This window comes from Plectropomus leopardus, chromosome 11 (genome assembly GCF_026936395.1).
Source record: "Plectropomus leopardus strain MGB_pleo_1.0 chromosome 11, ASM2693639v1, whole genome shotgun sequence".
In the NCBI taxonomy this organism is placed as follows: Eukaryota; Metazoa; Chordata; class Actinopteri; order Perciformes; family Serranidae; genus Plectropomus; species Plectropomus leopardus.
The window spans coordinates 27990774-28006766 of record NC_142186.1 but is presented as its reverse complement, the minus strand read 5'-3'; the positions used below and the strand labels follow the sequence as shown (position 1 = coordinate 28006766).

The 15993-nt window shown below is 42.1% G+C and overlaps 2 protein-coding genes across 4 annotated transcripts; one reads left to right on the top strand and one right to left on the bottom strand.

Moving 5' to 3' along the window:
• Window positions 1-87: 87 nt before the first annotated feature.
• LOC121945361 (uncharacterized) lies at window positions 88-15671 on the bottom strand. 3 transcript variants are annotated; one of them, XM_042489492.2, is made up of 11 exons: window positions 15587-15671; window positions 12818-13002; window positions 12530-12654; window positions 9931-9998; window positions 9144-9248; window positions 4367-7247; window positions 4071-4266; window positions 3646-3744; window positions 3322-3556; window positions 2532-2648; window positions 88-685 (listed from the first exon to the last, which is right to left on the bottom strand). In XM_042489492.2, the coding sequence occupies exons 6-11, from the start codon at window positions 6874-6876 to the stop codon at window positions 522-524; spliced, it is 3321 nt and encodes a 1106-aa protein (XP_042345426.2). In that variant the 5' UTR covers window positions 6877-7247; window positions 9144-9248; window positions 9931-9998; window positions 12530-12654; window positions 12818-13002; window positions 15587-15671; the 3' UTR covers window positions 88-521. The 3 variants fall into 3 exon arrangements, with proteins under 3 accessions (XP_042345426.2, XP_087940638.1, XP_042345425.2); XM_088084512.1 differs by having other exon boundaries at window positions 12818-12895; window positions 15587-15616; XM_042489491.2 differs by lacking the exons at window positions 9144-9248; window positions 9931-9998; window positions 12530-12654; window positions 12818-13002; window positions 15587-15671 and adding an exon at window positions 8329-8583.
• On the top strand, window positions 10768-14879 carry ltap1 (lipid transport auxiliary protein 1). Its single transcript, XM_042489496.2, has 7 exons — window positions 10768-11064; window positions 12207-12308; window positions 12568-12676; window positions 12804-12857; window positions 13278-13444; window positions 13996-14054; window positions 14168-14879. Exons 1-7 carry the CDS (start codon window positions 11002-11004, stop codon window positions 14394-14396), a joined length of 783 nt encoding a protein of 260 aa, XP_042345430.2. The 5' UTR covers window positions 10768-11001; the 3' UTR covers window positions 14397-14879.
• Window positions 15672-15993: the final 322 nt, after the last annotated feature.

Here is a 15993-nt window from a genome sequence, read left to right as displayed (position 1 = left end):
AGTAAAAGGACAGATACCTTTACCCTTCTCCGAGCTGATAGTAAAATAATATCACATTACCTCCCTCTGATATAAGAATAAAAAGCATCATTTTAAGTTAGGATTTATTAAAAAGCAATATAATGTCTAAATTCAGTTAACATCTATTTACAATATATTACAACATGTTTTAATTTTCAAGTGCAACGTGACTTGCCTTTAGCTGACAAAAAATGTCTGTTACAGAGGTTGGTTGACTTGATACATGTATGAGCTGTCAGTGCACTTAAATTATGGCTGGTACAAAAATATATCAGGACTTGAGGTAGATGTAATCCCATAGATACAGTGAGAAAAATTAAACTTTTGACTTGGGGTCCAACATTATATAGGGATTTGTGATAATGACTTGTATTGTTTAAATGGTGTTAGGCCCCGATGGCTCACTTCATCCAAGTTCCTAGCCACCAATGGATGGCTTTTAGTTTCATGTCCGTCATCAGTCACTGAACTTTACTGTGTGCAGAGCACCTCAACAATCCTCATGTTTCCAGATGTTTGAGAGGGCGACGAAGCACCACGTCCACAGGCCCGGGAGGAAGTCTTCTGATCATCGTCCAGGCCTCGAGGCGTCTCATCCCCACCACGCTCACACCTTCAATCTCTTCAACCTCATCACCAGGACACACCTTGTCAAAAGGACCTCCTGAAGGGGAAAAAGTGGATTTAATTAACATGCCTTTATATACAAAAAGACGTCAACTCAAAGTGGTCATAATGAAAGGTAATGCAGCATGCGTCTGTATTTAAAGTCCCCCTCCAGGCATGTTTTTCAGTATGGAAAAATACTCTATGATTAAAAGGCCTTTTGTTTTATACAATTTACATAAAAGAAAAAAAAACTGAAAAAGAGGCTGGAAACACATCTACTCATTCTCCCACAATGAGAAATTATGGATCTGGTCTCCCATCTGTCCAACCTGTATGTACCAGGTTGACTGGTGAAAGAGTAGTGCACATCCAGACGAATGGCGTTCAGGGAAACAGAAAGATTCAGTCATGCAGCTTTGAGCCTCAGCCAGGGTCAGATTTTGATGAGGAGGCTGTTGTGCACCAAAATAATTGACTAGCAGACAAATCAGAACGGTAAGTGTGATAAGCGTGTTTTATTTGTTTATTCTGTATGTTAGCTTGTTAGCTTACAAATGGCAGGGGCCCACACAGAGATAGTGGTTGGGAAACTTACTATGAAGAGACAGGGTGTTCACTTTGGTCAATTTTACATCTAAAAACTGTGAACTCTATACAACATTTGCTGCCAAAACTTTTACTATGGGCACCATGGCATTGTTCTGACCCAAAATTCAGATGCCCCATTATTCTGAACAATGTCCCATTGGACCAAAAGCCCATTTTCACAATGGTCCATTATCCAAAATGTCCAGTTTTTCTGCAAATACACAGTCCCTGCAGTTAGTTTCAGTTTCCCTGCATCATTTGAGCCACTGATTGTGATTGTTATCACTGGCCCCTCATGGCTTTTCCCAGCTAAACCCAGACTTTCTACTGACCCTTTGCAATATTTCTTAGTGGTGTCTGAGCCACCAATCCCGGGCGTTTTTACTGACCTAACTCTGCTTTATCAGCAATTACTGTGCCACCAAATGTGAGTGTTTTAAGCCAAAACAATTAGATTTTCCTAACCATGACTAAGTGTTTTTTGTGCCTGAACTTAACCACACATTGACCTCAGCATTGTTGACAAGCGTAATGTATCTGAGGTTTACAGAAATGGACAATGAAAACATTTTTTCTGGTAATTGGGTTGTCCAGTGACTGAGAGTGTGTAGTTTTGACCATGGGCATTTGTTTTGGGGATTATAGGCTTTCTGTGAAATGGGCTTTTGGTCCCAGGGGACATTTTTCATGCTAATGGGACTTTGGGATTTTGAGTCATCGGAACAATGAGCGGTACCCTCACTGTGCTAATGCAAACTCTCGGCCTCTGTATACTGACAAGTCCACGCTGACTCGCAGATTTTACCGTTTTTCTTTTGCCCATGGTGTGTGGATGTCTGTTCCCGAGTCAATATGTTTTCCTGTATTGGCAGTGATTGGTTTTCATATCAGTGATGCAACTCATCTAGCTAGTCTGGTGTACATTTGAATCTCAGATTTAAAGGAAGTGCACAGACATTGTCCCCTTCAACTGAGGAATGTGGAAACACCTCTCTAGTGACAAACTTTGCACGGCCCTGTAAAGTCTTACATAGTAACTGTCAGAGATTTAACGGGAGAATAAACATGAGAAAACCAGATAAATACACATCTAGTGGGGGTTAAGTGATGACAGCAGGATTACTTTTGCACAAGTCTACACATTGTCTTGTAGGGAGAATCCTTCACAGTATCCCTCTAAGTATAAAATCTTGATCCACATAGGGTTGCTATTATATGATGTTTTTGAGGAGAGACCAAATGTCTAGTTTTCAAGTGATGTTCAAATCTCTGTTTCTCTTTAGAGATCTGAAATGCAAAGCATAAATCCTCACCCTGAAAAATCTTCTGTACAGTCAGTGGTCTGTTCCCCAGACTGGAGTCGACACCTCCCTCCAGACTGAAGCCCAGATCTCTGCTGTTCTTCTCCAGACGCACACACAGACGCTCACCTGAAGGAGCAGCAAAAGCAGAAAATCACAGAGACGGTTATCTCACTTTAACCTGCTGCAGATTTAGGATTAATGTAAATGTAATCAATTAATTCAGTTAATACACAATTTAGAATCATCTGTATATGCAGACAGACAGGCAACAGAAGAAGACAGTCTTCACTCCCTAAAGCAAACACTAATTTCCTCAAAGGCACAGTATCATAGAGAGCAATGAAAGCATGGGAGTCTTTACCAAACACAGAAATCACTGTTTAAAAAGCAAACAGGGAAACACACCTTGGAAAATCAAATTAGCGAGATGCTGTGTGTTTTGGAGATTTATAGTTTTTGCTGCGAACTATATTGTATGTTACTAAAATTTTTGATCCAAACATACACACATACTCATAGAGGAATACAGACATTTATCGCATATCATATTGTCTTATACAACTGCATGTTTTATGTTTGCTATTTGTGTTGAACTTTTGTCCAATCTATCTTTTTAAATGCGTTATGTGTATTATGTGTTCACAGTCATGTTTAAAGCATGTTTTTAAATGTGTTACTTTGTGTGGACTAAAATTTTCAATGTATGTTTTTAAATGTGCCGGACGGTTAGCTGTTCTTTGGGGAACAGATAATGGGAACCCTGACAAATAAACGAACACATAAAAGTACAATGTCTCACCTTCCTGTGTTGGCGCCTGATTCTTTGTCTGTGCACCCCCCTTACAGACACCACTAATCTCTCCCCTCCTCAGGACCACCACCCCCATCTCGCGAGTCTTTGCTCTCCTCAAGACCCTCAAGGCCTCCCAGTGGGCGTAGCCGCACAGAGCTGTGCCGTTGATTGACAGAACCTGGTCGCCTTCCCTTATGGAGCCTTCCTTGGCTGCAACACCTGAGTGAAACACCCTGTGAACCTGAGAGGACATTGAGGGACAAATGAAGAGACTGCGGACAATTTATTTAAATACTTTTCAGGAGAAAGCAGGAAGGGGTGTTTCCTTACAGTGACAGGCTTGTTCTGGTCTATGCCTCCCGCCACACTGAAGCCCAGTCCTACTCCTATGTCCTTATGGAGAACCACCACCTGCACATCATTATAGTCCTGCAAAAAGGGATGGTAGAGAAAATGTACTTTCATGGTAGCGAGATATTTCATGGAAACGCTAATGGCACACCAAGCCAGCAGTCGGCCGGGTTTCCCATTGCAATGATGAATACAGGCGGCCGGTGTCTGCTGGTGTGGAGGGGTATGTCCTCTCACGCAAGTGCAGAACATTGTATTTTGGTTTGCATTTATGTGCATGTTTATGGTCAAGACACAGCACAGTGAGGGCAACACAGCAGGGGGCTTTCATCTCCACTAGTGCACGGATGTCATTGGTGTGTTGGCTCAAAACCACAAAAAGTTACTTTTGCTGCTGTTTGTACCTGCAAATTGTTGTCCCCCACACTTCTGACATCCTCCAGCAGCCTCTCGAGCTCCTCACTGGGCATCACGGACACACAGGACAGGGCCGACATGTCTGAGCTCAGCGAGGCAGTTCGATGGCTTGTAGATTGCCATTCATCGCTGTCATTCTCCGACTCATAGTCCACTCCAGCAAAGTTACACAGGTCTGAAAGACTACAAGAAGAAAAGTCAAGTTCTGGGGTTAAAAACTGATGAATTGTTGTTACGAATACTTGCGGCAAAGCAGAAATGTGTTAAGATAAAAAGTACAAACCTGACACAGAAGCTCCTGTGGCTTGTGTTACTCGTGATGGTCACCGAGGACTCTCCAGAGTCTGAGTCATAGTTTGAATCCTCGTCCTTCTGTGTACTTTCATCATCGTCCTCATAATCATCTTCTTCATCATCCCAGACCTTAACCTGAGGAGTTAGGCCAGCTATCCAAGCATCCAGGTCCAACACCTGCTTCTTGCTATTTCGATTGGCTTTGTCGACATCTGGAGAGATGAGATCAGGGAGGTTGCTGTGGGACGAAGTGGCAAGGGGACAAGGGAGAGTTGGAGAATCCTGTTTTGGTGGAGTTTTGGTTGCTTGTGTTGGGACAGAGGTACTTTCATTTTTACTGTCTGCAATGGGAATGACATTTTCCATTTGTTTGGTGGGTGTCAGAAAAGGTGAGTTGTTTGGAGAGTTTTTTGGAGAGTTTGTTGGAGTCTTGTCTTCATCACTAACAGGTGAAGTAACCTCAGGGGATGTTTTCTGCACACTAGCAGAACTGTCACTTGAGTCAGATGGTAGCAAGGATGGTGGTCTCTCGCTTGGTGTCTCAGGGCTTGAGATTTTGCTGAAATCTGTTTCGTCAATGTAGAAGTTTTTACGGTACCCTTGACCTCCATTTATTGGTATTTCTAGTGTACTCTTGAGTTTTGAATATTTATCTGCATCTTCAGCACAATTGTTACTGCTTTCTTTCCCTTCATTCTCAACTAAATGACTCCCTTCTCTCGCTTTTCTCTCTAATCTTAGTCCAACCTCGTCCACTGAAAAAGACCTGTTTGACCCAAACTTATTTCCTGCTCCTGTTCCTTTCTCCTCAGTGTCACCATCTCCCTCTTTCAACCCTTCCCATTTGTCTCTAAATCCACCAATCCCTTTTGCTGACCCGCTCTTTTTCACTCCGTCGTGAGCCCTGCTGAGCTGTGTTGGCACAGAAAAGGCCCGTCTGGGCATCTGGGCCTGTCCTGTTGCCAAACCCTGAGTTCTCTGTGAGAGAGCCTCGAACTGATTGATCTTATTTCTCACACTGGCTGAAGAAGAGGATGACCTCTCTGGGAATCTCTTTCTCTCTATTGTGTTCATTGTGATTTTCTGTGGGTTTGACTCAAACACGTCCTCATCAGTGCTGCTACTCTGCAGTTCTTTTGCTCCATCACGTGTCTCTTTTGTCTTCTCATCAAGGCACTCATTACTCTCTGTCAATGTCCCATGTATCCTATTAGTCTCACTTTTTAACCCACTGTAATCCCAACTCCCACTTGCTCTTCTCTCTCTCAAACGGGACGAATCTCTCAAAGAAAATGACCTCCCTTCTTCTAAGAAACTGTTTGACTGCAGAGGTTGAGTAATTCCTGCTGCATCCCTTGCAGATCTTATCTGAGCTGCTACACAGTACCTGCTTCTTGCTCTATCCAGAGACCTTGTGCCAACTTCCTCAAATCCTTTATGCCAGTTAACTCCTCCATCCCCTGAATACCTGCTCTGGATCGGCCCTTGCCACTGAATCCCTGACAGTCTCTCCCTAGTCCTGCTCATCCCTGGAGAAAGTAGAGTCTCAGAAGTGTCTTTCTGTGTCCAGGTGAATGAGTTCCTGCTTTGCAGTGGACTAACGCTGCCTCTCTCTCTAGATGAGAGATGCCTGGGGAAGGTTCCCCCCGACGTCCTCTCATATGTAGAGTTTTTACTGGAATCCTCAGTTTTACCAAAACCAGATGACCCGTAGAGTTTCTCTATCCGCTCCGTTATACTCTGACCTCCTTTGGGCCCAAACGAAGACGATGTTCCACTTACGACAGAGCCAGATACAGATCCAGACAAGGACCTCAGCCTAGTGGGGAGAGAATGACCCCTACTGGCCCTGTCCAAAGTCTGACTCCTGTGACTCAATGGGCCTTTCTCCTGAACACTACTTGTAGCTGCAGACTTATAGGCCTGTATTGAGAACATCACTCTGCCCCTCACGCCTTCAACTCCTGTTCGTCTTTCATCCAAATCTCTTTTGCTTGACAACATGTCCATTTTGCTGTTATCAGGGCTTAATGCTCCAGATCTCCAATCTAAACTCTTACTTCTACTCGGCAGGTCGTATCTTCGCCAGTCTGTCCTGCCTCGGCTTTCAGATGCAGGGTTGCTGCTTAGGCTTCGGTCAGTGCCAAACTCTGTGATAGTTTTGCCTCCTGCGTCATTCTGGTTCAGCTTGTGGCCTGTTGTTTCCCTCCCCTCACTCTGACCTTTGACACTGCTCCCAATCCTGGCTTGATAACCAGTGACCACGGAATCCTCATCCTTGTTTGTCCCATTTGTGCCAGCGTACGTCCCACATCTCTCGCTCTTGCTGATTTCTTCTGTAGTCTCCCTCTCCTCCTCTGAAATACCTCGTGGTTTCCTCACACCTGGCCTGCGAGTGAGACTATAGGAGGGAGAGTTAGCTGAACGGACAGTAAAGCGTGCTCCTGTCCTCTGCCTGCTGTACTCGCTCACTGGAGCAGGGAGCATGGACAAGTCCATTGTCTGAGAGTAAACAAAGTTAATGACCTGCTGTCAAGTGCCAAATCCCAAAAAGAGAGCGGAAGAGTGAACTTGATATTTAAGCGAGTCCAAGCAACTGTCTTTTTGGCTGCAATCTGTAAGCGGTTTGTCTGAGTGCTGCAGCTGTGAGTGTGTAAAAACCAGTAGCACAATTACATGCGCCTAATTAGTTTCTTGCACAGAAACAAATCTTGCATTAAAAAGTTTGATATTTCAGCGATTCTCCTGATGATTATGTTTTGCAGAGTAGAACCGATGAGTCCGCAGGGCTCATCTGCTTGATTTCTTGCCTTTCTGTCCCTCAGTGTCTTCAGTTCTCCAGCACGACTTCAGCAAACGGCTCCCATTGCCTGCCAAACATAAAAAGTACAAATTTCCATCCTGAGAACGGATTGGGCTGGAATGTTGTGATATGTGGATTGTGGTCGCTCTGGCTCCTCAAAATGGTCAAACGGAATCACAGAGTGGTTAAGGACATTGAACTCCACATGAGAAGCATAAAGTGGACAGTGAATGGTGAAGATATGAAAATGATAAGACAGAAAAATAGGAGCAAAGAAAGAGGGCCAGAGAAACAAGTCAGTTGTGTCAGTTATGTCATTCTGTAATGCGTCCCTGCCCTCATGACATTCCCCTCACAATGACTCAATAAGCCCATTCACAGAACAGTGGGACCGAGATAGTGTACTGTGTTGCACACACATCATAACGGCTGTTTACACAAGCAACATACTCATGACTACCTGTCAGCGTCAGCTAAACCTGAACCAAAAACTGGAAAAACTCACCTGGCTGCAATCCACCCCAGTAAAACAATGTATTAAAGTTCCACATTAGTCTCTGTGCAGCACGTATCGGTCTCATAGAGCCACTGAAACTATGTAACAGTAGATTGAAGTGATCAGATAAGATGGACAAAGACGAGAACAAAGTCACTTTGATTTACATACACTGAGAGATAGATAGCATTACTGATGGACAAAGGCTCATCAGGGAGTTCACAGCAGTACACGATAGGCATTGTCAGTGAGCCAGTTGGACCATTTTTGAGCGTTAATCAAGTCAGAATAAGAATTCTACATCTCTACTGATATCAAACATAAATAAGCTTTCCAAACACAAAAAGAAACCCATATCAGATAAACACTGCCTGTGTGATTATATGGCTTGTAACTTTGGGGCGACAGACTCTGCGGTGCTTTCCAACGCAGGTGAGTCTGAGTGTCGGTTTACAGAAACACCTGTTCTGCTAGGTCACAAAGCCTCCCATCTGTGTAGCCTGGGCAACACTGCACAGTTTGCTTTAAACAACAATTGATGGGCAAGAAAGCAACAAATGCATCAAGAAATCAAGCACAAAATTCCCCTCAAATTCCCTCAGATGATTCCAAAATAGCTTATTAATGACACACACAAACACATGTGCCTTACCTTCTTTAGGACTTCTTGGCTTGCCCTAAAACCATCGTGTTGACATGTATTCATAATGATGGCAGCGCTCTGCAATGACATCAGCTCCTCTCGCTGTCTGTCTTCTTTTTCCATCAGCTTTGCATGATGGAGTGTGTACAGTGACGCAAACCTGCCACACTGGTTTATCCTCTAGTCTTGTCTCACTCTTACCCTCTCTCTGTCTGTCTCTCTTTCTCTCTCCTCCCCCTCCTATTGTTTTTTTCTCCCTCTTTTCCTCTTCTCACAGGGTAGCATTCCTGACTGCAGTTCAATGTGTCACCCACTAAAACAGCTCAACAGGGAGTGCACACACACACATACGCGCACACATATGCTTACATACACGCCCTGCTGACACTTCAGACTTCAAAACTTCCTTCTCACAATAGAACTTCATAGCTCAAGGGAGAGGAGATACAGTTCGGATAATTGTGTGAAACGCAGCAAGAACGCAATTTCACAACTTATAGTATCACCCCACCTCAAGGCATCATCTGGGCTGAGCAAGTATCAGAATACATAATAACAGAGCACCTTTAATTGGGACCAGAGACCACAAAGAGGTCACGTGGACCCAGAAATACCAGCAGGGATTAATATTGTTAAACGTACACCTCTCGTATGACATATGTTTAACAAAACAAAACTCAATTGTAGATGTGCTTGTTGAGAATCTATGTGAGTATAATGTCGAGGAGAAAAAGATCTAAGATGAAGATGAAGAAGAAGAGCTGCAGAAGTACAAAGAGCAAGCAGACACATATATATAAAAACATAAAAATACCAGTACTTACAGTTTGGGTTGTCATGCAGAAGCTCTTCTTACTGCTTCTCTTTTGCATGCACCTGCTACTGTCTTCCGTTGAGACAGAGGAAGCTGTGGTTTCTACATCACTCTGCTGCAAGACCAAAAAACGAGACGTCTTGATGTGTCTCTGTACCCATCAAAAGTTACACTGAGACACTGATCTCAGATCAAGTCTTGGGATCGCAGTGATCCAATCAGTGATCAGCCGTACAGAAAAGAGGGCTGGTGGGTCGCATGGTATTCTCAGGACAGAGATAAGTCTGTGTAGGGGTAAATAGCTCCACTGCGACTCCACAGACACCCACCCTTGTTCCTGACAGAAGAATGGTACTCAGTGTCTCTGCAGGATGCAAATGATTGTCCTGCTCACACAGACACGCTGGTTCTGCATATTCATTCTTTGGGGTGTAGGACTCAATGGATAATGTGAGGAAGGGCAGTTTATGGTATTTAATCAGTAGATCACGGGGTATAAATAGTCTACAATTTAGTTTCACGTTACACAAAAATAAACTGCAAGAATATGATATTTGGAGAATTTGGGTAGCATAGGGTATAGGCAGCATTTTGTTCCTAATGCACCTGGTGACATCATAGTACCTGCATCCTTAATTTATACAGTCTTTGGCAGCCATGTCCAAACTCAAGCCCAGGGACCAACTGTGGCCCCCAGGCCAATTTTCAGCGGCCCCTGGCTTGTCTTTCCAAACATATTGTATGATAAACACAATATTGGTTAATCAAACAAGATCACTTTTGATATTTTCACTCACCTCACGATGGAAGGACCACAGTACAGTTTGTAGACATGCACCATGTAGGAACCCTGTGGGCAAGGCTTCTGTGTTTTCAGAAACAGAAAGCAAATAAGCTAAAGAACAGTTACCTAACAGCAAATATTTCCTGCAATGTAGCAGATATGGCCACAGCACAGGGGTGTAAAGTCAACAGCAAGAGCTGCGGCTTCCAGGAGTAGTGGAAATTTAAATACTATTTTGCTCAAAGATGAAATAACTGCATTTGGGTCATTTGCATGCTTTTTCCCCTCCAATAACCCATACGACACAGGAAGGAGATGGCCCCATGGTATTTTCACATTCAAAAAAGCTTTGACAACCCTGGTCTATGGTACCGGCCAGGAAGAAATTAAAAATAACTAAATGCAAATAGGGGCAAAACAACCACAAAACGAGCAAAAAAAAACAAACAAAAAAACCCCACACTGAATTACCCCAGAGACAAAAATACTACAAAGAGACAAAACCACAAAAAGACAAACTAAGATGACGAAAAGATTTTTTTAAAAAACGACAACACAAAAAATAGGCTAAACAACTATTAAATGTTTGCCTTGCTCCTATGTGGGAGAGGAGGGGGGGCTTTTGCACACCTGCCCTGGGGCCCATGTTTAAATATCTGCCCCTGCTGTGGTCATCTTGGTGTTTATGTGACTGTTAAAGCTGGAAATGACAGGATTCACTGTTCACTACTTTCCGTCGCTGGTGTTTGTTTGTTTATTTGTTTGTTTATTTGTCGTTGTGAAGTCCCTGACAACAGCAGGTGGCAGAAGAGGCCAGAGAAACGTCAGAACCTGACGTCACGCCTGCCTGTACCGGTCACGTGACTTTCACGGAAGTCAACAAACCTGGAGACGAGAGAGATGTTACAACGAAAAGCACTTTACTTTGTTTTACTTCCCCGTTTTCTGTCGTCCGTTTAACTTTTGCTTCATGCGTTTTAAAAACGAGCACTTAAATGAAACTGTTGTCCTCTGAAAGGTCAAGTGTTGGACGTACTTTGCGTCGTAACGTTTAGGTGAGTTAGTTTGGTGAAAACGTTTGAAAATGCGGAATGACTCTCTTCTGTCGAGTATTAATGTGGTGCTCGTTATGGCCTACGGCAGCCTGGTGAGTCTGTTTCACTTTATTATTGTGTTATAACCAGTTTAAATCATTGTTATGTATTTTTACCATTGCTTTAGCTTAATTTACACACTGTATGCAAAACTTAGGATCAAATAGCTGAGCTGTTAGCACTTAAATACTGTCCTTAAAGTGCAAAACGCAAAATCCAATGACACAGCATATAAGACTTTAGTGTTGTTTACAAGACTATGAGATCACCAGATTATTGCAACATGGATTTGCAAGCATTTATTAATCCAGGTGAGCATCCCTACAACATAACTGCTTACCTACTCACCACCATTATTATACATCCATGTCCTCTTGTTTACTGTCAAACAGTTAGTTACTATTAATACTGTTAACTGACAGTAATTGAAATATACAGTATATTTTCATTGTCAGAAAAAGTGTATTGTTGCAACAAAACGCATCAATTTGCCATTTTAAAATTAAAGATTTAATGTAGTCTTATGTCATATATAAGATATTACATTATCTATAGTACATTACATAATACTGTAATCCATCAATATTTAAAAACTTTTTCAAATATTGTAAACAGGATGCCAGCAGATGACAAACAGAACCAAACACACACAAAAACAACAAATTAGTTGCAACAGATAAAATGTTTTATTACACCTGCCACACATAATTACATGTTAAATGTGTTTTAGTTAACTGCTAAAAAAGTTACTTGTTTCTCATACAAGTTGGAGTTTCTCATATGTGCTGTTAACCTCCTGAAATAAATAAAGGTTAAAAATAAAAATAAAGACTATTGTCTGGGTTTCATTTATACACAAACAAATCAAAATTACATGTTCCTAACAACAAAATAACGTTTAAGTTAAGCTCTGTTTTAACATTTCTAAAAAGGAAGTCCAAGAATACATGTAAGCAGTTCTTACTTAAAAAATGCAAAAGCAATGAAGAGTGCCCATGTATGTAGTAAGTCAGAAAAAAACGATTTTATCAATTGTTATTTATTTTTTTAACATATGCACTAGTTTATTGTGCATTTCCTTTATCTTTGGTTCTGTGTATCATTTATTGGCATCCTGTTCACTACAAAAAATAAATACAATACATTAAATGAAAACTTTAAACTGTAGTGTAACCCACTCTTTATTTTTCTCTAGGTGTTTGTTTTACTGTTCATCTTTGTCAAAAGACAAATTATGCGTTTTGCCATGAAGTCTCGGAGAGGGCCACATGTTCCTCTTGGCCACAATGCTCCTAAGGTAACTAACACACACACTCACACACTCACACACTCACACACACACACACACACACACACACACACACACACACACACACACACACACACACACACACACACACACACACACACACACACACACACACACACACCATAATGAACCTGAAGCCTGATGCTGTGCTTTGTTCTGCTGATTATTTATGTTATTATTTCCCCGATGATGGATTAATAATGAAGTACCTCTTACAGTTGGATGTCTCTTGTTATGTGTCCTGTAGGAGCTGAGACAAAAAATTGAAGCCAAACTGAGCCAGGTCCAGAAAATCCACTTTGAGCCTCGTCTGCTGTCTCCAGATGATGACCGACTAAAGCACAGAGAACAGCCTGGTCAGACAGACATAAAATTCAAATGCATACACGCTAGTGCTGAAACTGTCTACATGAATACATTTTATGTAAGTGACTCTGTGTGTCTGTGTGTGTGTGTGTGTGTGTGTGTGTGTGTGTGTTGCAGGTTCCCATGACTACCTGTACAGGATGAGAGCACTGGATGCCATCAGAGACACTGGTAAGCTTTGCTGTCACTCTTGGGAAGAAACACTGGCTCTGACATAGACGACACGAGCAGGGGAGGATAAGCAGGCAGCATGTTCCATTTGCAGCCAAGCAGTTCATTTTAAGGAAGGGAGTTTAGTTTGTGTGTGGTGTTAACTCTACAATGAGAAAACAATGTGTTAACAATAAACCAGGCATCAACAGATAAAGCATCATGACGCAAACGTGGTGGCTCCTGTGCAGGAGAGAAAACAAAAACCTCTGAATCAGTCAACTGATTGCACCTGAAGGAGGTGGAGCCTTTCCAGGCAGGAGTGTTTGATTTATCCACCCCACCTCAGGTGGGTCAGGTGATCTTTCTGGGGACTTTTATCAGGCACAGTTTAGTTTTGTTGTCATTACTGATTGCAGCACCTGTGCTTTCTGTCAACAGATCTCCCTTTCCGTGAATTGGGGGGCACATCCACCGCCGTGACGGGTAAACGACTTCGGACGTGGCTTCTACGGCTACGAAACTCAGAGTGCATGTTCCGAGATGGCCTGAACTCGCTCATCGACAGAGTGCTGGATGGGTACCATAAAGCACGTCATGGGGCTGAGGTCAGTGTCTCTGTGTGTGTTTGTGTGCTTGAAATTCAAAAACGTCATGATGATATTAAAATGATGAATAAGACTCTAGACTGATAATATCACCACAGGTAAGAGAAAAAATATTCCAGGGTTGTAATAATAATAATAATAATAATAATAATAAATGACTTCAGGGTAAACCTTCCATTTAATGGTTGAAAACACACTTTTTTATGACTAATGTTTACATCTTTGCATGTCTCTGCTGGTCATTTGATGCTGTGAATTGAATTAAAATAAAATTAAATGAAAATAATTAAAATTAATTAAAAAAAAACTAGATAAAAAAGAATGGACTAATTCATATACATATGGTAAAATTAAAAAAGATAATATTTGGAAAAGTCACATTTGTTTTATAACGGTACCTGTGGTTGATATGTAGCACATAACATTTATGTTGTATCCTTATGCTGAGCATGATTTTCCTTTTTACCATAGAGCCCATCCTGGTGTGCATAGTATTTTGTGATTGCTTAAAAAGCTGACAAATGTGCTGATGTCTTGTCTTTTGTCTGCAGGCTTTTGGTGAAGCAGAATTTTTGAAATATCAAGAAGCTTTGACTGAACTGGCCTCCGTGTGAGTAAACACAACCTTTTTCTCACAATGTTCCTTCACACTTTTCCTCTTCATGCTAATCCCATCTTGGAATGTTAATCATGCACAATCGGCTTCTCCCTTCACTGTTTTAGCGTCAAGTCTCACAACAGCAGCAGCAGCAGCAGCAGCACTCCGAGCCAGTACCACCAGTCTGCAGCCAAAGACCTGACCAGCAGCGTGGAGCCTGCGAGCTCGTCCTCTTCCCCCACCCAAACCACCTACCTCACATCTTCAATGCAGCAGCGCAGCAAGCGGCCCAGACACTTCCTGGAGCTGAAAAACTTCAAAGACAACTACAACACTCTGGACAGCACGTTCTGAAAATCCTGTCCAAAAAAAAGGTCAAAGACGCGGTATAGCTGCCAGAAATGAAAGTGCCTATGGACGATGAAGGGTCACCGTCACCGGATAGTTTATAGTAAAATGACAAAAATACTGCCTTCATGTACTAACACATATTGCCTGGTTTAACGCATATCAGGTTCAGTGCTCTTTATCTCAGTGTAGCTTTGGCCTATATCCTGTATTGATGCATGCGTGAGCGCTTTAACCAGGTAGGAAAATGACTATAGTGAGTGACTATAGTACGTAGGGTTGATTTGACCAAAATGCAACCAGAGCTACGAGGCTATGCAACAGCATAAGACAATCAGTTTTTTTTGCACAATGTAAAAGCCTATGCAAACTTGTTACAATTAACCAACTGTATTTAAACACGCTAGTTAGTTAACAATATTTGTGGAGAAAACCAGTGTTAAAAGAGATACTTCCCCCCCAAATCAAAAATACATATTTTTCCTCTTACCTGTAGTGCTATTTATCAATCTGGGTTGTTTTGGTGTGAGTTGCCACCTTAAAATTAGTGTCTATCTGCATTCTGAGCAGTTTTGAGATTCATATACATATAACTTACATACTTAATACATGTAACTTTTAAAAAACACCTCACAAAATGTTAAAAAAAATTGTTACAGAATGAGAACATATAAATAACTCAGCTACTCGGCTTGTGGAGCTCAAAGCACAAAAAATAAAATTGAAAAACTCAACAGTGATCTCTTCTCAGATATCATAACCTGGTTACTCCAGATCATCCTCAGACAGTCGTGGAGGAACAACTTTCTTTCTACATCCACCAAATGTATCGATTCACAAAGGAAGCGTGCATCTACTGCAAGTTCAGCTGTAGTGTTACAACCCCCAGCCTGACTCAAAACTGTAAGAGATCTAAAATAATTAAACAGTCAGGATCAACAGAAATCAACATTCAACTCTTTACAAAACAGACAGGTTACCATCAAACAAATTACTCAACAAAACCTACAAACACAAAACTGGTGGGTTGGACCAGAAAGAGAAATTTGAAGGGAAGACACCCACACCAGCCCACAAGAGGTGGTAATACCTGGGCTCCTTCCTCTAACCTAAAACCCCAAACAACTAAACCTAACAGGGATAAAGGCACAAAAACAAGACAGTCCCACCAAAAACTAGAAATATAACAAACTAACTCATAATCGTCACCACATGGCCGCTCCTGCCAGGCTGGAGGATGAGAGAAAATGAGCAGATATCCCTGTCCCTCCTCCTGAAAGGTTTCCCTCAATCAGGGTAATCAGCTCCACCTGTGAGGACTACGCAGTCAAAATCTATGCAATGCACAACATAACCAGCAGGGGGTGATGGTGCACGTTACACCTAGCACCACTGAGTGAGCTCACTTTACAGCTCAGTTGAGGAATACGCCAATAATGTTTAACTCTTATGCTTTCACAAACCTTTCGCCACTGAGTCGATGCACGCGTCCTTCTATATGGTGATGTATTTGGTGTAAGAAGTTTGGTAGAGAGAAAATAGTTCCTACATGAAACTGCACACAACAAGGTCTGCAGATTATCTCGAGTAACCGGGTCATGAT